Source organism: Salmo trutta, chromosome 28, assembly GCF_901001165.1.
Source record: "Salmo trutta chromosome 28, fSalTru1.1, whole genome shotgun sequence".
Classification (NCBI taxonomy): domain Eukaryota; kingdom Metazoa; phylum Chordata; class Actinopteri; order Salmoniformes; family Salmonidae; genus Salmo; species Salmo trutta.
In genome coordinates, this window is record NC_042984.1 from 29,115,289 (window position 1) to 29,137,164 (window position 21,876).

Below are 21,876 nucleotides of genomic sequence, written 5' to 3' on the forward strand. Positions count from 1 at the left end.
ATAGAACATACCTACCACTTATCAGACTTGCTTTCAAGTAGAATGACAGATTACATTTTCATGTGAATTTGGCCGGGTCGCCCACAAAGTTACACAACCTTTCAATAATGACTGTGGGTGAAGGTATTATTGTCTCCACAAGGTGACGCCCACATTCCACATCAGTGACAAGAAGTGAGACTGCGTTCATGCAAGGTTGGTTAGATTACTCGTTGGATATTACTGCATTGTCGGAACTAGAAACACAAGCATTTCGCTACACTCGCATTAACATCTGCTAACCATGTGTATGTGACGAATAAAATGTGATTTGATTTGATTTGGTTGAGTGAGTGAGGAACATTTTGTAAAGCAGAATTTTGTGTGTGTGACAAGAGTGTTTGTGTATGAGTGCGAGAGAAACACTTTCTTTCCACTCCACTTACTCTTCTTGGAGAGCAGCTTCTTCTTGTTCAAGGTGCTGAGTCTGAAGCTGGGGTACTGGTCACAGTTACAGCCATCGTGCTCTGTGTTGCGCTCCGCCTCGCGCTGGGGGTAGTACTTGGACTTGATGTTGGCAGGGCCATCCTTCCGGGCTGCCGACATGCTGGCCATGCCCTTGCACTTATACAGCCTCATCTTTCCTGTGGCATCCTCCAAACACTGCCACTTCTGCAGGGAGACAGAGGAGAGGGGGACAGAAGTTAACGCTGAGAGAAACCTATAGTGTGTCTTTACATACACACACCGTGCTTCTCGAGGTGAAATGACTTGCAGGTGGAAACAAGCGACGCTAAGTAGCCTCAAATTAACGTCCATTCGCCCGTCTGTGATGTTGTTTCACCTGCAATTAACAGGTGATGATGACAAACCATGGCACGGCAGAGAGGAGAGGACCTGTATTTGACAAGATGCTAGTCTCTTCCTCTTCTCATCTCTGCTCCCACACCGTCCCATTCGTTCATAATCAAATCAAATCAAATGTATTTATATAGCCCTTCGTACATCAGCTGATATCTCAAAGTGCTGTACAGAAACCCAGCCTAAAACCCCAAACAGCAAGCAATGCATGTGAAAGAAGCACGGTGGCTAGGAAAAACTCCCTAGGAAAAACTCCCTAGAAAGGCAAAAACCTAGGAAGAAACCTAGAGAGGAACCAGGCTATGAGGGGTGGCCAGTCCTCTTCTGGCTGTGCCGGGTGGATATTATAACAGAACATGGTCAAGATGTTAAAATGTTCATAAATGACCAGCATGGTCAAATAATAATAATCATAGTAGTTGTCGAGGGTGCAACAAGCACGAATGAACAGGCAGTTACAGTACAGTAGTGTACACAAACAGAGTACCGAGCAGGGCCGCTGCAGCTCCGTCTCAATCTAATTATGATACAGAGTCTGTTGACACTTTCTCTGTCAGTGGTTACTTGTGAAATTACAGAGAGAGCTTTCTAATTAACATATTTGATGTCAGATGGGAAAAAAAAGAGTAGACGTGTCAAAGAGGAAATCCAGCAGGATCCAAGAGAGAATAAGAGAGCCGCTGACAGTGAGAAATGACTTTCTACTCCAGAAGAGACAGGAACAAAAAGAAGTGAGAGTGGGGGAGATTGATAGGTTGGATACAGAGACCCCTCAGGAACTTCTGTTCAATGGTCAACGTTGTTAAGATAGATCTAAGAGCTTGAAATTGCAGGTGTGTTTGATCTGACAGCTAAAGAACTGTCACACACACTCCCCCACTGTCTGTCATTAGCGGGGGGGGGGGGGGGGGGGGGGGGGGGGGGGTTCATGTGTGTGTGTCCTGGGGGGCATAGCTATGGCAACAGACCTGACTCAAAGCCTAATCACCTGAAACACAGCTCTTTGGTCCTCCTGTCTGTCTGTCATTGGGGACAGGGAGTGATAAAAGCACCTGTCTATCCTGTCTACTGAGAAACCAACCTGCAGGGTATATTCTCCGCTCCTTCCCTATACCTCTCCAAAAGAACAAAACCCAGCAGCTCACTATCTCTCTACACCAGCAGGTGATCAAGAGGATACAGAGCCATTTTAAATAGAATCTCAGGCATACCAATTAACTGATACTTAACGAGGTGAAATGCCAAGAAGAGATGGATGATTGGAAGTGACTTACAGTGCATTCGGAAAGTATTCAGACCCCTTGACTTTGTCCAAATGTTGTTACATTACAGCCTTATTCTAAAATGGATACAAAATATTTTAAAAATCCCTCATCAATCTTTCTCCTATTCTTCTCTGCAGATTCTCTCAAGCTCTGTCAGGTTGGATGGGGAGCGTCACTGTACAGCTATTTTCAGTTCTCTCCAGAGATGTACAAATCGGGTTCAAGTCTGGGCTCTGGCTGCGTCACTGAAGGACATTCAGAGACTTGTTCCGAAGCTACTCCTGCGTTGTCTTGGCTGTGTGCTTAAGGTTGTTGTCCTGTTGGAAGGTGAACCTTTGCCCCAGTCTGAGGTCCTGAGCGCTCTGGAGCAGGTTTTCATCAAGGATCTCTCTGTACTTTGCGCCGTTCATCTTTCCCTCGATCCTGACTAGTCTCCCAGTCCCTGCCGCTTAAAAACATCCCCACAGCATGATGCTGTCACCACCATGCTTCACTGTAGTAATGGTGCCAGGTTTCCTCTTTGGCATTCAGGCCAAAGAGTTCAATCTTGGTTTGATCAGACCAGATAATCTTGTTTCTCATGTTTAGAGAGTCCTTTAGGTGCTTTTTGGCAAACTCCAAGTGGGTTGTCATATGACTTTTACTGAAGAGTGGCTTCCGTCTGGCCACTCTACCATAAAGGCCTGATTGGTGGTGCTGCAGAGATGGTTGTCCTTCTGGAAGGTTCTCCTATCTCCACAGAGGAACTCTGGAGCTCCTTCAGAGTGACCATCGGGTTCTTGGTTACCTCCCTGACCAAGGCCCTTTTCCCCCAATTGCTCAGTTTGGCCGGGCGGCCAGCTCTAGGAAGAGTCTTGATGGCTCCAAACTTCTTCCATTTAAGAATGATGGAGGCCACTGTGTTCTTGGGGACCGTCAATGCTGCAGAAATGTTTTGTTACCCTTCCCCAGATCTGTGCCTTGACACAATCCTGTCTCGGAGCTCTACGGACAATTCCTTCAACCTCATGGCTTGGTTTTTAATCTGACCTGCACTGTCAACTGTGGGACCTTATATAGACAGGTGTGTGCCTTTCCAAATCATGTACAATCAATTGAATTTACCACTGGTGGACTCCAATCAAGTGGTAGAAACATCTCAAGGATGATCAATGGAAACAGGATGCACCTGAGCTCTCATAGCAATGGGTCTGAATACTTATGTAAATAAGGTATTTCTGTTTTTTATCTTTAATACATTTGCAAACATTTCTAAAAAACAGTTTTCACTTTGTCATTATGGGGTATTGTGTGTAGATTGATGAGGAGTATTTATTTATTTAATCCATTTTAGAATAAGGCTGTAACGTAACAAAATATGGAAAAAGTCAAGGGGTCTGAATACTTTCCGAATGCACTGTGTCAACTGTCAAGAGTCTTCATATGTCTTAAGTGTCTTCAGTCTGGAGTGTTATGCTTGTAGATCTGTGAGTCTGAGTGTGTGTGTTACTGGGAATTTGACTGTTAATTCAAGTGTGACCATATAATGTGTGTGTGTGCTGGCTGCCTACCTGTCCCAGCTGTTGGCAGGGTGTCTGGTACTCTGCTCTCTGACACAAGTCCTTGACCCGCTGGTACTTAGGCAGGAAGTTCTCCTCCTGGGCCACATCCTTCCCTGGAGGCGCATCACGTATGTGGAGCAGCTTCCTGTGAAAACACACACACACACACAGTTATGGAACTATACTGAACAAAAATATAAGCGCAACATGTAAAGTGTTGGTCCCATGTTTCATGAGCTGAAATATAAAAGACAGCAGAAATTCCATACGCACAAAAAGCATATTTCTCTCAAATGTTGTGCACAAATTTGTTTATGTCCCTGTTAGTGAGCATTTCTCCTTTGCCAAGATAATCCACCCACCTGACAGGTGTGGCATTTCAAGAAGCTGATTAAACAGCATTGTCATTACACAGGTGCACCTTGTGCTGGGGACAATGAAAGGCCACAAAATGTACAGTTTTGTTACAAAACACAATGCCACAGATGTCTCAAGTTTGGAGGGAGCGTGTAATTGGCTTGCTGACTGCATGAATGTCCACCAGAGCTGTTGCCAGATAATTGAATGTTCATTTCTAAGGTTCATTTCATTTCTAATGTTCATTTCATTTTAATGTTCATTTCATCACAGTGCATGTCAGAGCAAAAACAAATTCATGAGGTCAAAGGAAGTGTCCGTAGAGCTCCGAGACAGAATTGTGTCGAGGCACAGATCTGGGGAAGGGTACCAAAACATTTATGCAGCATTGAAGGTCCCAAAGAACACAGTGGCCTCCATCCTTCTTCAATGGATTACGTTTGGAACTACCAAGACCCTTCCTAGAGCTGGCCGCCCGGCCAAACAAGCAATTGGGAGAGAAGGGCCTTGGTCAGGGAGGTGAGCAAGAACCCGATGGTTACTCTGACAGAGCTCCAGAGTTCCTCTGTGGAGATGGGAGAACCTTCCAGAAGGACAGCCTTTGTAGCACTCCACCAATCAGGCCTTTATGGTAGAGGGGCCAGACTGAAGCCACTCCTCAGTAAAAATGCACATGAAAGCCCGCTTGGAGTTTTCCAAAAGGCACCTAAAGACTCTCAGACCATGAGATACAAGATTCTCTGGTCTGATCAAACCAAGGTTGAACTCTTTGGCCTGAATGCCAAGCGTCACGTTTGGAGGAAAGCTGGCATCATCCCTATTGTGAAGCATGGTGGTGGCAGCATCATGCTGTGGGGATGTTTTTCAGAGGCAGGGACTGGGAGACCAGTCAGGATTGAGGGAAAGATGAACTGAGCAAAGTACAGAGAGATCCTTGATGAAAACCTGCTCCAGAGCACTCAGGACCTCAGACTGGGGCAAAGGTTCCCCTTCCAACTGGAGAACGACCCTAAGCACACAGCTAAGACAGCGCAGGAGTGGCTTTGGGACAAGTCTCTGAATGTCCTTGAGTGGCCCAGCAAGAGCCCGGATTTAAACCCGATCAAACACCTCTGGAGAGAACTGTAAATAGCTGTGCAGCGATGCTCCCCATCTAACCTGACAGAACTTGAGAGGATCTGTAGAGAAGAATGGGAGAAACTCCCTAAATACAGGTGTGCCAAGCTTGTAGCGTCATACCCAAAAAGACTCGAGGCTGTAATCACTGCCAAAGGTGCTTCAACAAAGTACTAAGTAAAGGGTCTGAATACTTATGTAAAATGTGATACTTTCCGTTTATGTTATTTTATACATTTGCAAACATTTCCAAAAACCTGTTTTTGCTTAGTCATTATGGGATATTGTGTGTATATTGATGAGGGAAACAAATATATTTAATCAATTTTAGAATGGCTGAAATGTAAAATAATGTGGGAAAAGTCAAGGGGTCTGAATACTTGCCGAATGCACTGTACGAATGCACTGTACGAGGGTGTTTTTGGTGTTGTGTGCAGTTTCTCTTGCTTTCCTCTGCATCTTTGCATGACAGCTGGTTTGGGGGACTGGGCACTTTTCTAACCTGGGGGGTACACTCTACGTATGATTGACTGTCTCTGCACTGCTTCTGACTGAGGTTGGGAGAGGGTTGAGGGCTTATTTTCCTCTGCTTGAATGGGCTGGGTAACAGTCTGTCTTATTGTCGCTTGTGCATCAGGCAGTTTCAACGCAGAAAGTGGCCAAAAGTGAAGAAGCCCATGGGGGGAAAAAACTATTGAATCCATTTCAGAATAAGGCTGTAATGTAACAAAATTTGGAAAAAGTCAAAGGTTCTGAATACTTTCCGAATGCACTGTACGTCCAACCGGCCTCACAACCGCAGACCAAGTGTAACCACGCCAGCCAGGACCTCCACATCCGGCTCCTTCACCTGCGGGTTTCGTCTGAGACCAGCCACCTGGACAGCTGATGAAACTGTGTGTTTGCACAACCGAAGAATTTCTGCACAAACTGTCAGAAACCGTCTCAGGGAAGCTCATCTGTGTGGTAGTCGTCCTCACCAGGGTCTTGACCTGACTGCAGTTCAGCATCGTAATCAACTTCAGTGGGCAAGTGCTCACCTACGATGGCTTCAGGCATGCTGGAGAAGTGTGCTCTTCACGGATTAATCCTGGTTTCAGCGTGTATGGCGTAGTGTGGGCGAGCTGATTGCTGATGTCAACGTTGTGAACAGAGTGCCCTAAGGTGGTGGGGGGATTATGGTATGGGCAGGCATAAGGTACGGACAACGAAACACAATTACATTTTATCGATGGCAATTTGAATGCACAGAGATACCATGACAAGATCCTGAGGCCCATTGTGGTGCCATTCATCCACCGCCATCATCCTCATGTTTCAGCATGATAATGCACAGCCCCATGTCGCAAGGATCTGTACACAATGCCTGGAAGCTGAACATGTTACAGTTCTTCTATGGCCTGCATATATCCAGCAACTTCGCACAGCCATTGAAGATGAGTGGGACAACATTCCACAGGCCACAATCAACAGCCTGATCAACTCCACGTGAAGGAGATGTGTCGCGCTGCATGAGGCAAATGGTGGTCACACCAGATACTGACTGGTTTTCTGACCAAGCCCCTAGCTTTTTTTTAAGGTATCTGTGACCAACAGATGCATATCTGTATTCCCAGTGAAATCCATAGATTAGGGCCTAATGAATGTATTACAATTGACTGATTTCCTTATATGAACTGGAACTCTGTAAAATCATTGAAATTGTTGCATGTTGCGTTTATATTTTTTCAGTGTATATTCACTAGGTTGTTACTGGACGGTCCTAGATGCTAATTAGTCATGACAATATTCTGTAAACCACAGCTTTGCCTGATTTGGTTTGATATCAAGTATCAGTAGGGTAATATTAAAGGCAAGAAACTCATTAAATAATGTGGCATTGAGACTTCCCTATTCCATACCCTATTACACACAGATGGATGTAACCAGATGACTTAATTGGTACACAGAGACATTAAAATAAACTGCAGTATGGTTATTTAAAACAGTGACATTATTACTTGTGACTCACCCTCTCTCCACCAGGAATGAGTCTCTCCACACCTTCCCCTTCTTGTTCACCTGGAACCTGAGAATCATGAGGGGAAAGGACAAATCGATCAGCCATCTCCTTCATTAACCAGGTTCTACATTCAGAACGCAATGTAACGCTTGAGGAAATGAGAATTCCTTCACTCTGTAGAGCAGAAGCCTCCAGTGATTACAAAATGCAACAGGTTGGAAGGGAGATCAAAACCAACCCTGGGTCAAATTATCTCAAATGAAAATCTATTGATACCACACTTCAGGTGTTCTTTAGGAAAAGGATGGGGGGAAAAGAAAGTGATCGAATGTAGAAGAAAAGAAAGTGTGTGGAATAAATTGGTCTCTTGTCCGGGTGCTCTGACCTTCTCCTGGCCGGGTGTTCAGATATGAGTTATCGATCCATCGGCCCCCGCACTGCTCCCTCCCTCTCCCTCCCTCACCCTTTCTTTCTCCATCTATCCTTCTCCCTTGCCCTTTCTTTCTCCATCTCGCTTCTTTCATTGCCTTTTCTCTCGGTCTCCATCTCTTTCTTATCTCTGTGAGGGGTATTGGCATCACAGCCAGCAGCAGTGACCCAGCACAGGTCTGCTCTCCTCCATCCCACCCAGTCTCTTGTCCTCCTCTCTTCCAAAAACCCATCCCCACAGCCCCACATCAGGCCAGCCACAAGCCTCCCAGCCAGCAATTTAACAGGCTGGCGAGTCCATCTCACCCTGATTGGAAGAGAGAATAGAGAGAATCCCTCAACACACACACACTCTCTCTCACACACACACACACACACACACACACACACACACACACACACACACACACACACACACACAATCATCCGCTGGTGAAAGACCTTCACTCGATGGCGTTGGCAGGGAAGCTCCTGTAGTTATTACCACAGGTCCCCGTTGACACATCTTGGAAGAATGGAGAAGGATTATTTCATACTTTCTTTGATTCTTTTTCATTAACGAAAGCAATATCCAAGCTGGGCAGGAGGAAAAGGTGTCGCTGGGATGTGGATGTAATCTCAACGGATGCCATGGTAACCTGGCAGGCCGAGCCAGGTCCAATGATTGGTGCGGTGCCACAGTTTTGAGGAAAACTCATTGGTCAAACCCAGGTGTTAGATTTGGCTCTTTTGCAGTGATTTTAGTAGAGCAGGAGCCCTGAGGGACCTCACACCTGTCAGTGGCCTGTGCCAATGTACGACTCACAATAATATAAATCACCTAGAGGATATATAGCTACTTCTATCAGTGATCTATGGCCTGCCAACATACAGAATACAGATATTATATGAGTGTGCCATAAAATATCCATGGGCAGGATGTTTCCCTACCCTTTTGGCTCCATATCCCACCTGTTGACTGGTCTCTCTATGTCCAGCAGCTTGAGGATGGACTTGCCGTCCATGTCAGGAGGGACGTCCATGCCAGCGATGTCCAGGATGGTGGGTGCCAGGTCAATGTTCAGCACCATGTGAGGGTTGCTATGGAGAAGCAGGGAGAGATAAGGGGATAAAGGTCGTTACCAGGCATCGTCAGATGGTATCTGGTCAGTTAAAGTCAGCTGATAAGAGAGAGGGAGAAAGGGGTCTGTGTGGAGAGAGAGACAGAGAGAGAGAGAGCGAGAGACAGAGCGAGAGAGAGTAGAGGAGGCAGTGGATGGTGACAGATCATAACCTTGTGAAGCTGACAAATAACTGCTCCAGAGATCTAGGCAGGAGGGAATATGACCCTCAGGACAGAGAGGAAAAGGAAGCGGGGGGGGGGGTATTTAAGGGTATTTAACCCTTAAGGCGCCAAACCCGAACGAGTGTGCTTGCATACTCCCTCAAAAGGCAGCTTGGAAAGGGGGAAAAAAGCGGCAATAGTGTTTTTCCATTTTGAGACACTGTATTCCTCAAAAAAGTCAGAATTAATCTAAGATAACTCAAGAAATCTGTCATTAATTTTGCATTTTTTTCAGAGGAGATCTTAGTCAAGCAATTTTACATCTAACTCAGCTGTTTTGTGCAGTATTTCTCAATAAAAAAATGTGCATGAAAAAGAGTTGTCTCTCGTTGAATGACAACAAAGACGTCATTGAAGAATCCCTACTGTTGACCGATCACTGATGAAGGGGAGTAGACTTCAGCTACTGACTTTGGCTTGCCTCTAGAAAAATGTACGTGTGCCCGAGCAGCAGAAAAACCCAGTTACAGAAGTCCAAAATGAACAAAAACATCACAAAATGTTTCGGCTGGGTAGCATGCGGACGCCTTTAGGCCCTCTCCCCCTCCCTAAATCTTCCCCCCACTCCATCCACTTTTTCACTAACTGAGAAATCCCATGATCTCCTCGTGAAACGGCTTTTGCTGTCGTAATCTGCTTTTCCAGGGAACAGAGTGCAGAGACACCCTGCCAGTGGTAGACAACACTAATGCCCAAAACCTTGTGTCAGACAAAGGGTAGGAGAGAAAATGAGAGGAGAGAAGGGGAGAGGAAGGAGAGCCAGAGGATTAGGGAGAGGTGGGTCCAGGTTGAAGCTGGGGTGGGGTGATGACATAGAGCTGGAGCACAGAGGGACATGGATAATGGTCTGAGTGACCTGTCCTCTGGCTCTACAGGACTTAACACAGAGTGGTGATGATAAACCGACTATCTAAATCAGAGGTGTCGAATCCGTTTGCTAAAAAAATATATACTTTAAAATGACTAAAACCAAATGTAAACTGTGTAGAAATGATAATGAACCTACGCAGACAGTTTATTGACCGTGTCCAGCTCACTAATAATCACCCAAATGAAAGCTAGACAGTCAAGGATCATAGAAAATAAAAACGATGGATAGAGGACTATTTTTTGCTAATTTTGACAGCAAGAAAATATAACCAATTTTGAGTACGGCCATCCGGACCTCGTTGAAGACTGAATGGCACCTCTGATCTAAATCATCCAAGCTGGATCAGTACTGGGTCTGGAGAAACAAATGAGATCTGTCTCTGTCCGTCTGTCTGTCTGTCTGTCTGTCTGTCTGTCTCTGTCTGTCTGTCTATCGGTATGTCTCTGTCGGTCTTCTCTGTCGGTCGGTTTGTCAGTCTGCCTGTCTCTATTGGTTGGTCTGTCTGTCTATATCGGTTGGTCTGTCTGTCTCTATTGGTCTGTCTGTCTGTCTGTCTGTGTTGGTCGGTCTGCCTCTGTCAGTCAGTCTGTCTGTCTGTCGGTCTCTGTCGGTCAGTCTCTGTCGGTCCGTCTCTGTTGGTCTGTCTCTCTCTGTTGGTCTGTCTCTCTCTGTTGGTCTGTCTCTCTCTGTTGGTCTGTCTGTCTGTCTCTGCCGGTCTCTGTCAGTCTGTCTCTGTCTGTCTTTCTGTCTTTCTGTCTTTCTGTCTGTCTGTCTGTATCTGTCGGTCGGTCTGTCTCTGTCGGTCGGTCTGTCTGTTGGTCAGTCTCTGTCAGTCTGTCTCTGGCAGTCTGTCTCTGGCGGTCTGTCTCTGGCGGTCTGTCTCTGTTGGTCTGTCTATCTGTCTCTATCGGTCTGTCTTTATCGGTCTGTCTTTATCGGTCTGTCTGTCTCTCTGTCTGTCTGTCTCTGTCGGTCTGTCTGTCTGTCTGTTGGTCGGTCTGTCTGTCTGTCTCTGTCAGTCTGTCTGTCTGTCCCTGTCGGTCTGTCTGTCTGTCTCTGTCTGTCTGTCTCTGTCTGTCTGTCTCTGTCTGTCCCTGTCGGTCTGTCTGTCTCTGTCTGTCTGTCCCTGTCGGTCTGTCTGTCTCTGTCTGTCTCTGTCTGTCTCTGTCGGTCGGTCTGTCTCTGTCAGTCGGTCTCTATCGGGCTCTCTGTCTCTGTTGGTCTGTCTGTCTGTCTCTATCGGTCTTTCTGTCGGTCTGTCTATTTCTAACGGTCTGTCTGTCTCTATCGGTCTGTCTGTCTCTGTGGGTCTGTCTGTCTGTTTCTGTATGTATGTCTGTCTGTCTGTCTGACTCTGTCGGTCTGTCTGTCTGTCTCTGTCGGTCGGTCTGTCTGTCTCTGTCGGTCGGTCTCTGTCAGTCGGTCTGTCTCTGTCAGTCGGTCTGTCTCTGTCAGTCGGTCTCTATCGGGTTCTCTGTCTCTGTTGGTCTGTCTGTCTCTATCGGTCTTTCTTCCTCTATCGGTCTGTCTGTCTATTTCTAACGGTCTGTCTATCTCTATCGGTCTGTCTGTCTCTGTGGGTCTGTCTGTCTGTCTGTCTGTCTGTCTGTCTGTCTGTCTGTCTGTCTGTCTGTCTGTCTGTCTGTCTGTCTGTCTGACTCTGTTGGTCTGACTGTCTGTTTCGGTCTGTCTGTCTGTCTGTCTGTCTGTCTGTCTGTCTGTCTGTCTGTCTGTCTGTCTGTGTCGGTTTGTCTATCAGTCTCTGTCTGTCTCTGTCTGTCTTTGTCTGTCTCTGTCTGTCTCTGTCTGTCTCTGTCTGTCTCTGTCTGTCTCTGTCGGTCAATGTCTGTCTGTTGATCGGGTCTCTGTCTTTCTGTCTGTCGGTCGGTCTCTGTCTGTCTGTTGGCCTCTGTTGGTCTCTGTCTGTCAGTCTCTATCTGTCGGTCTGTCTTTATCGGTCTGTCTCTGTCAGTCTGTCTGTCTGTCTCTGTCGGTCTGTCTGTCTGTCTGTCTGTCTGTCTGTCTCTATCGGTGTGTCTGTCTGTCTGTCTCTATCGGTCTGTCTTTGTCTGTATGTCTGTCTCTGTTGGTCTGTCTGTCTGTCTCTGTCGGTCTGTCTGTCTCTGTCGGTCGGTCTGTCTGTCTGTTTGTCTGTCTCTGTCTGTCTGTCTGTCTGTCTGTCTGTCTGTCTGTCTGTCTGTCTGTCGATCCGTCGGTCTGTCTCTATCGGTCTGTCTGTCTCTATTCGTCTGTCTGTCTATCGGTTTGTCTGTCTTTCTGTCTGTCTGTTTCTGTCGACCTGTCTGTCTGTCTCTGTCGGTCGGTCTGTCTCTGTCAGTCGGTCTCTGTCGGTCGGTCTCCGTCGGTCAGTTGGTCTGTCTTTCTCTGTCGGTCAGTCTGTCTCTTTCGGTCTGTCTGCCTATTTCTGTTGGTTGGTCTGCTGTGTTTCTGTCTATCTGTCTCTGTCGGTCGGTTTGTTGGTCGGTCTGTCTGTCTGTCTGTCTGTCTGTCTGTCTGTCTGTCTGTCTGTCTGTCTGTCGGTCTATGTCTGTCTGTTGATCGGGTCTTTGTCTTTTTGTCTGTTGGTCAGTCTCTGTCTGTCTGTCAGTCTCTGTCTGTCGCTGTCTGTCTGTCGGTCGGTCGGTCGGTCGGTCGGTCAGTTTCTGTCTGTCTGTCAGTCTCTGTCTGTCTGTCAGTCTCTGTCTGTCTGTCTGTCAGTCTCTGTCTGTCTGTCAGTCTCTGTCTGTCGCTGTCTGTCTGTCGGTCGGTCGGTCTCTGTCTGTCGGTCGGTCGGTCAGTTTCTGTCTGTCTGTCAGTCTCTGTCTGTCTGTCAGTCTCTGTCTGTCTGTCTGTCTGTCAGTCTCTGTCTGTATGTCTGTCAGTCTCTGTCTGTCGCTGTCTGTCGGTCGGTCGGTCTCTGTCTGTCGGTCGGTCGGTCAGTTTCTGTCTGTCTGTCAGTCTCTGTCTGTCGGTCTTTCAGTGATCTTATGGAGTCATAAGGGGGGTAGATCAGCTATATAGAGGATTCAGAGGATTTGTATTTATACATTTGACTTAATGTATGTATGGATGTAAGGTTCAGTCCCACAGGGGTTAAGTCATCCACTGTAGCCATCCGAGTAAAGATAATACAGCCATACCACACACTCACCCCCACCTCACACACACTTACATGGCTCCTGCCTCCACGTTGGGCCCTCGGATGTAGAAGGGAACTCGGATGTCAAACTCATAGGGCATGGACTTGCCCTTGACCAGTCCAAACTGACCAACGTGGTAGCCATGGTCAGCTGTGTAGATGATATACGTGTTGTCCAGTTCTCCAGTCTCAGCCAACATGTTATACACCTAGAACACAGAGCAGATATCTTCCAAACCTGTCTCAATAAACAATGGGGTGTGTGTGTCCTCTTCTAGGGCCATGGAAAGGTACAGATGGAAAAGACATTGAAGGAATGATATATAACATATATGCCATTTAGCAGACGCTTTTATCCAAAGTGACTTACAGTCATGCGTGCATACATTGTCGTATGGGTGGCCCCGGGAATCGAACTCACTATCCTGGTGTTGCAAGCGCCATGCTCTACCAACTGAGCCATACAGGATCCCTTGGAGGGGGTGCAGGTAGGGGGCGCTCTAAGCTCACCTTCTCCACGCTCTCATCCACAGAGAGCAGGGTCTGCAGCCTCTTCCTCTGTAGCATGTTGGTGAACTCCATGTGGATGGGCTTCATGGCCCCAGTGTAACGCATGATCCAGTGCTTGTCTGGGTTCGGAGCATAGTTGTAGCTGGGGGTGCTGAGAGAGGAGACGGGGGAAGTGTTCAGAGAAGTTAAGTGCCATCGTATTAACATTGACAAAGTGTCTTTGAAAAGTTTTGGACTTCGTACCCCTTGAGTTTTAATTAAGCTTTAGGTGCTTAAAGAGTAGCCTACCATGAGTGGCACAAAGTCTCTGCCATAATTAACTATTGTCCCAAGCACAGCATTAAAGGGTCATGGATGCCAGGTAGCCAATTCCATTGTTCTGATTGTTGATGTGTTAATAAAGAAAGCTTACAGTGCTTTCGGAAAAGTATTCAGACCCCATGAATTTCTCCACATTTTGTTATGTTACAGCCTTATTCTAAATTATTATTTTTTTTATTTTCTTAATCTACACACAATACCCCATAATGACAAAGCAAAAACTGTTTTTTAGACATTTTTGCAAATGTAAAAAAAGAACAACTGAAATAGTACATTTACATACAGTACCAGTCAAAAGTTTTAGAACACCCGCTCATTCAAGGGTTTTTCTTTATTTGTACTATTTTCTACATTGTAGAATAGTAGTGAAGACATCAAAACTATGAAATAACACATATGGAATCATGTAGTAACCAAAAAAGTGTTTAACAAATCAAAATAGATTTTATATTTGAGATTCTTCAAATAGCCACCCTTTGCCTTGATGACAGCTTTGCATACTCTTGGCATTCTCTCAACCAGCTTCATGAGGGAGTCACCTGGAATGCATTTCAATTAACAGGGGTGCCTTCTTAAAAGTTAATTTGTGGAATTTCTTTCCTTCTTAATGCGTTTGAGCCAATCAGTTGTGTTGTGACAAGGTAGGGGTTGTATACAGAAGATAGCCACGCTTTGCCTTGAGGGCTATTTGAAGAATCTCAAATATAAAATATCTCCCTGTACATTGCACACAGTCTGTCCATGGCTACCACTAGCTCTGTGGTTTGGCTAAGCAGCTTTGATAGCTGGGTCAATCCACTAATTCGCTACCTTTTGAGAAGTTTAACTTGGTCAAAAAGAAAACGTTTGATTTCACCTAATTTGAACATTGTCATAAAGAGCAAATGTCCAACAATCCTATGTTCCATCTCAAGTGCCAAATAAAGTCACACGGTTGACCGTAAGAGGGATTGAAGGGGAATTGAAGGGGAATTGAAGCTTGTTGTGTGCAACAGGGAGTGGCAATTAAATGCAAGCTTCACAAGAACAAATGAAATTGTTAAAACATTTCTAGCTTGTCTATTTGTGGGTAACAGGGTTGACGTGTTATGCTCGACCAGCTCAGTTTTCACCATAAAACACCAGAAAATGGCCCAAATTAAATAATGTATATAATTAATAGAATTTTTTACCTTTTTTTGCAAAAAGTTCTAAAAACCGGTTTTCGCTTTGTCATTATGGGTTATTGTGTGCATATTGATAAGTAAAAAAATTAATGTAATCCATTTTAGAATAAGGCTGTAACGTAACAAAATGTGGGAAAAATCAAGGAGTCTGAATACTTTTAGAATGCACTCTATATTGTACAGAAGACAAATGTTTACAGTGAAAAATGTCTATACATTGCATGGCTGCTTTGGGGTAAAAATATGGTTAGCTGGGAATGTGTGTGTGTGTGCCTGTGTGAGCCAGGAGAGTAATTCTATAATATATCAGGACAGTGGGAGGATGGGGATGTATTCTAAGACAGGACTGCTCTGTGTAATTGGGGCTGGTGGCTGGTCATTGGTTTAATTAAAAAAACTGGCTTGCCTTTTGGCACACAGAGAGATGAGGCTCCTGTGAGTTGTGCAGAGGGAGGATGTTGTGTGTGTGTGTGTGATTAATGACTAGGAGCAAAGACATTCATTACTTTGCCCTGCGCATTCACACACGCACGCACACGCACACACGCACGCACACACACACACGCACGCACACACACAGCAGAAAACGACAAGGCGAGGGATATCACCACCATCTGAATTATCTCTAGAAAACAAATGGCTCTTATCATGTGATTGAGTTGCTGCCCTCCACTTTCAACGGTTCTCTCATCTCACCCTCCCTCCGTAACTGCCTCCCTATCCCTGTTGCTTTTGCTCTCTTTTCTTTCTCTCCCTGTATTTCGCACACAGACTGTCCATGGCTACCACTAGCTCTGTGCTGTGCCTTTGATAGCTGGGTCGATCCACTAATTCGCTACCTTTTGAGAAGTTTAACTTGCTCAAAAAGAAAACGTTTGATTTCACCTAATTTGAACATTGTCATAAAGAGCAAATGTGCAACTTAATAAAAAATCCTATGTTCCATCTCACGTGCCAAATAAAGTCACACGGTTGACCGTAAGAGGGATTGAAGGGGAATTGAAGGGGAATTGAAGCTTGTTGTGTGCAACAGGGAGTGGCAATTAAATGCAAGCTTCACAAGAACAAATGAAATTGTTAAAACATTTCTAGCTTGTCTATCTATTGATAACAGGGTTGACGTGTTATGCTCGACCAGCTCAGTTTTCACCATAAAACACCAGAAAATGGCCCAAAAGTATAGAACCAACTCACCTGTTTTTACACTATGATTTGACTATTAGATGTTCAATCTTTCTTTCGAAAGAAAATATTTTAACCATATTAAAATGAGAGTGTAGTTCACGTAACAGGGTTGACCTTAATATGAGGGACAGACTTAAATGAAACACTAATCACATTAAATAAATCATCTTCAGAAATGACTTTGTCAAAGCAACAAAATAACTAGGGCTTTACAATGATTGTGAAACTTGGAGAAAGTTGGGGGGAAAAAGAAAGTGGGTTAAAATCTTCCTAGAACTGACACAGGGTGGGTGGAGGGACAGCCAAAATGCAGAATTTTAGCACTTTAGCAAGCCTTTTCATATTCAAAATCAGATTTATTGAATTCTCCATGTGGCCTAAATTAATTAAAGGGCACTTAATTTAACATAATCTTTTAAAATCCAATATCGGTGCAGAATTTCTACTTAAAATATAAAAGGGACACAAAAGGCATTTATTTTGTGGAAAGACCCAGCTGTGACTGTGGGCAAGCTGTGCAACACAGTTAGAATGGATCAGCTGCATTTGTTTATCTCTGGTTTAGAGTAAAATGTCCTCTCTAAACTCTAGATTTCCCTCCCTTCCACTCTCCTTTTCTCTCTCTCCTTCACCATGCAGGGTCTCCACTTTATTGGACAATGTGTAATCCGTTCAATTCTCGCAGGTCTCTCTCACGTCTAAGACTCCCAGCTGCTTCTGAACCACTAAGCTATCTCCACTTAAAAGGGGAGAAAAAAATCTGATTGTTGGGGTCAGGGACAATCACCACTGGGTCTCAAAGGCAATCAACCGTTTTCCTCTCCCCCACACAGAACAACTTCCAATAACCGAGTGGAAGTCGGAATTGCACAGAAGATGGAAAAGTGAGGAATTTCATGGTTGGAGATTGGAGACGATAGGGGGCATAGAGGGCTTGTGACACCATGGCTTGATGGAAGCTACAGGGGAAGGTGAGTGGAGGGAGTGCAAATAGAAGGGGGATTTGATTTGACTACGTAGGGGGCAAAAAGGTCTTTGATGGAGGGAGGAAGTGAGGGGGAGTGGTTAAGAGGAGGTTTCCATGGTGCAGAGAGGTAATTACTGGGAGGAAAATGATGCTAGCTTTGTAGCTAAGCAGGGCTAACTGAACAGGGGCACAGAGGAATTTGACATGGTGGATTATTGGGGTAACTATAGGGAGGCTAAGGGTGTTCTGATGAATTCATGAAAGTCAAGGAGGGGTTCTTTGAAGGGGTTCTTAGGGTTGAGCAAACAGTCTGGACCACAGGGACAGAACACAAGGTGCTACAGGAGAGAGCAGAGTTGGTGTGAAAAATCCCTGCGAGTTTGAGAGAGCCCAAACTAAAAACGTAGTCCTGTAAAAAGTGAAAAGTTCCTCAGAGAGCGGTAAAGGGGAGGACAGGCCGTCAGCGTGATTGAAACAGAGAAAATAAAAGCCCTCTGCAGAGGAGACAGCAAGAGTACTGAGGCAATTAAAAAATAAACACCACCACATAAAATAACACTCCACTAAGCAAGCAGGAGTGGCATTAGAGCGGGCTCAGCTGACACTCCAACTAATGGGTTTGTACTGTTAGAGGGGACAGATGAGAGGAACACTAGGCTCTGGAGTGAGAGGTCCTATCAGGACTATATCAGGACTATAAAGACCATCAGAGGGAGAGAGAGAGAGGGGTACTTATGAAACTGTGATTAAAAGAACGTCAGGACATTTAAAAGCCATTAGGACAAGAATAATCCATTCTTGGATCTGTACAGGTTATATGGACCGCTGCTTGCTTGTTGTTCCCTGTTCATCACGACCACGGACTAACAACAACCTGCCAAACACTCAATGATCTTTCTCTTTACTTTCTCTCTTTGTCACCATTTATCTTATATCCCTATTGTTCTCCTCATTCCCTTCGCTCACCTTCTCTCTCCCCCCGTTTCTTTCTTTCTATCCATCACCTCACTCTGTTTCCCCCTTCCTTTTTTCCAGTCTCTTCTCCACCCTCCCATCATTCCTCTCTCTCTCCCTTGCATTAGCCTGACGAAGCCCCCTGACTGTTTATCCGTTATGTATCGGAGGGCATGCCTGCTTGTTTTGTCCTACATGCAGTGTAGACGTGACTTTCTACAGGAAGCAGGAAGCAGCCATCACCTTCCCCCTTCTCCCCCTCCTCTCCCAGCCCGTTCCACCCTCCACCCATCACAGTGTAATCTCCCAGCAGGCCCAGTCAGGGACCGACAGGCAGTGAAATCAGCCAGTGCCATCTCTGACAGTGTACATGATATGTGCATCACTGCCTTCATTTACCATCAACCCAGAGCTACAGAGAGAAGGCTACCGAGGGTGAGAGGAGGAGATGAGGGGAAAAGTTTGCCATTATCAGAGAGAGAGCGAGCGAGAGAGATAGCAGGGAACAGGGTGCACCTGAGGGGTGAGAGAGAGGGTGAGTAGGTGCGAGAGAGCAGCCTCCCATCCCAGCTACAGGCTTTCAGGGGTCAAATTACAACAGCAGCACATGCCAACAGGCTGTGTAGTGTAGTGTTGTGTCCAGGCAGGGCTGTGGGATACAGCTCTCTACAGTGTGCCCAGTTCAGATGCAGCACTGCTGGGTGCCTCAGACACGATACAGCGATCACAGCCACTACAAGCTGATTGTGCCTCATGGGATGCCTCTAAATCTAAAGCACAGAGCAGTGAGACAATGTGTGTTGATGTGTGCATTCGTGTGTGTTTGTTTGTATGCTTGTGTTTCAGTGTTAAATAAAGTGAACAAGTATTTGTTCAGAGGCAGGAGAGAGAGCCCACAGAGCGCGCACACACACACATACACACACACACACACACACACACACACACACACACACACACACACACACACACACACACACACACACACACACACACACACACACACACACACACACACACACACACACACACACACACACACACACACATACACAACCCAGCATGGCTGGGAATGGCACTGACAAGCCCTGATGGATATGCCTGCAATGAGAGTACTGCTGTGTGCAAAGATGGAGGGAGGGTGTAGAAAACCCTTACAGTTGCCCATGAGTACTTCTCAGGGCTCTCTCTTACCCTCTCTCAGAGACACAACTTTAAGAAACGTTATTACCCCGAAGAGAGTTGAGGTACTGGGGGGGGATGGGCTTTCTATTGTTCACAGACACTCTGCCCCCCCCCAACGTTCACACCCCTGCTCCTGGAACACTCGGTTGCTAGGGCCAACCGGAATCACATGACCTAGTCAGCCAGTCAGAGGCTCTACCTGGGAGCAGCAAAAACCCCTCTGCCTCTCAGCTCTTTAGTGGTTTCCAGCAGGGCAGGTTGAGACGACCTCTAAAAAACTCCTGTCCTTCACCTCAACTCACATCTTGACCCCAACCGTGTGTTAGTGCGTCACTGACCATAAAACCACTTCCACAGCTACTAGTCTCCTCTTCCTGTTTGCCGTTTGTGGTAATAAAATGTGGATTGTATCTTAACCGCGACGCCGGGACAGTTGAACCTATATCTAAACTGGCATCTCTATCGGAGTCCGCTCTTTTTCAGAGGGAAAGAGGGAAGGGGAGAGGGGAAGAGAGAGCGGGAGAGAGTGAGTGAGAGAATGAGAGAGAATACAGTGCTCACTGGAGCCAATAACTGCTTTCCCTTGAAGATCCGGAGAAAAGGAGAGAACTGAAAATACTGCTTTCTCTTGGAATCATATATATTTCTCGACATTACTCATTGACGCACGATACCTTGTTTTATACCCGATAGCCTCACATTTAAGCCGCCATTCCATGAAAACATCACTGCATAAAACGTTAATGTCATTGCTTTTGGAAGTGGAGGAGTCAGAATGATGTTGTTCGCTTACACAGTAAAGTCACTTCATTGTTCGTGCATCTGTGCATGCTTGCACGTGTGTTCCAGATACTCACATGTGCTGGGATGCGTTGGGGAAGGCAGTGCTGTACTGCGGTGCTGAGTCTTCCGGCCCGTGTGGGGCAGCGTGGCTCATCACCATCATCACTGGCCGGTGTGGGTATATCCTCTTCGAGGAACGGAAGTAGTTGATGCTGTCCTCTGTGATGAGATCCGTAAAGTAGTCCTGCAAGAAGATGAAATATTGATTTAACATCCTCACAACGAAAGGGGACATCAGTAAATACACTTTCCGCAAAGGTCTGTTTATCAGCTGGACTCTCTTAAACAGATTCTTGCGAGTCACCACATGCTAGCTCTCTCAGTAACCGAAAGATTGCTGGATCGATTCCCCGAGCTGACAAGGTAAAAATCTGTCTTTCTGCTCCGTTAACCCACTGTTCCCCGGGGCACCGAAGACGTGGATGTCGATTAAGGCAGCCCTTGGCACCTCTGATCCAGAGGGGTTGGGTTAAATGCGGAAGACACATTTCAGTTGAACGCATTCAGTTGTACAACTGACCTGGTATCCCCCTTTCCCTTTCCTTTCCAGGACAATGTTTCATCCAACACTTCAGATCAGTAACTAACATACTATTGCAGGAAATAGCCTCTTCAGAGAGGTCTCTTCCTCGATTAATACATGAGAACGGAGACTGAAGGAATGACAAGGAGAAGGTTCCAGGTGGTGCTCTGAGAACAAGCCAAGGGGAATATGCAGTCAGTGTTTCACACTCCTCTTTTCCTCTCCTCCTGCTGCCCCTACTCTCTTACCCCCTCTCCGAGCCAGTGGCCGTGAGGGATGGAGATAGAGCCTTTAGTGAACAGGTTGTGTACATCTGCAGGGCAGTGTTCCTGCTCCTCCCCTCCATCCCTCTCTACTGTGGGAGGAACCCATTCCTGGAAAGAGTTGGCAGGCACCACTAGAACTAAACTGGGGCCAGGTGTTGTGCTGGACAGGCTATGGGGTGGTGTTGGGAAACAGGACAGATACATATTTCTATGCCGTTGGGAAACATGTTGAGAGAAGATGCAGTGGGTAAATGTAGGTAAATGAAGAGTGGGTCATCGTTGATGGCTGATGTAAGATCTGAACCCTAGACTATATCGTGCACACAGCCACAGGCAGAGCACAGCACCAGAGAAGTAACACACACACACACACACACACAGATATTATACAGACCTTAGGGTACTCGCAGCCGTGTTTCTCTCTGACTCCATTCCTGCACAGGGTGTAGTTGTAGAAGCGGGAGTTCTTGATCAGCCCCACCCACTCCCTCCATCCAGGAGGAATATAGGAACCGTTGTACTCATTCAGGTACTTCCCAAAGAAGCCTGCATGGTGGGCCACACGACAAAGGCAGAAAAGCCAATTCAATTCACTTAGTTACATCCAATCTAATTGGTTTCATCTACACACTTAATCATTTGCTTTTCTTGTGAAAGGATGGATGGAGGAAGGAGGGATTGGGCAGTGGAGGCTGAAATGTCACTGACACGTACGTCAATACTCATGATTCAGCTGTTGGGGGTGCACTAACAAACCAACAGACGGATCGATGAAAGCATAAGCATGGGAAGTAAAAAGCTCTGGCTGTCCAAGTGCTGCTACTGCTGCTACTGCTGCTTCTGCTGAATTTGGAATGGATAAATGTCAGAGACAAGACTGATCTGCTCCCCTCCAGGTGGATTACCAGGAAGTAGCTGAGGGAGAATACTACATTATTTATTTGACATTTTGCAGGATGAAATCTCTTGAGATGCACCATCTTGTTTTCAAGAAACAAACAATACTTAGTAACAACACTCATTTCAGGAAACTAGGTGTATGTCGTGCATCACTACTTCACAGGAGAACTTT

At 46.0% G+C, this 21,876-nt stretch overlaps 1 protein-coding gene across 7 annotated transcripts in view; it reads right to left on the reverse strand.

The window, feature by feature from the left end:
- Positions 1-21,876, reverse strand: part of sulf2b (sulfatase 2b) — a 172,903-nt gene that overhangs the window by 9,595 nt on the left and 141,432 nt on the right. For 5 of the 7 annotated variants that reach the window (XM_029719511.1, XM_029719506.1, XM_029719507.1 and 2 more), the window contains 8 exons: positions 21,199-21,350; positions 20,030-20,199; positions 13,395-13,545; positions 12,918-13,093; positions 8,481-8,630; positions 7,131-7,187; positions 3,656-3,791; positions 426-651 (listed from right to left, as the gene is read on the reverse strand). In XM_029719511.1, coding sequence (XP_029575371.1) covers positions 426-651; positions 3,656-3,791; positions 7,131-7,187; positions 8,481-8,630; positions 12,918-13,093; positions 13,395-13,545; positions 20,030-20,199; positions 21,199-21,350 — 1,218 coding nt within the window. The remainder of the gene's footprint in view (positions 1-425; positions 652-3,655; positions 3,792-7,130; positions 7,188-8,480; positions 8,631-12,917; positions 13,094-13,394; positions 13,546-20,029; positions 20,200-21,198; positions 21,351-21,876) is intronic. The other 2 variants (XM_029719510.1, XM_029719512.1) reach the window with 1 other exon arrangement.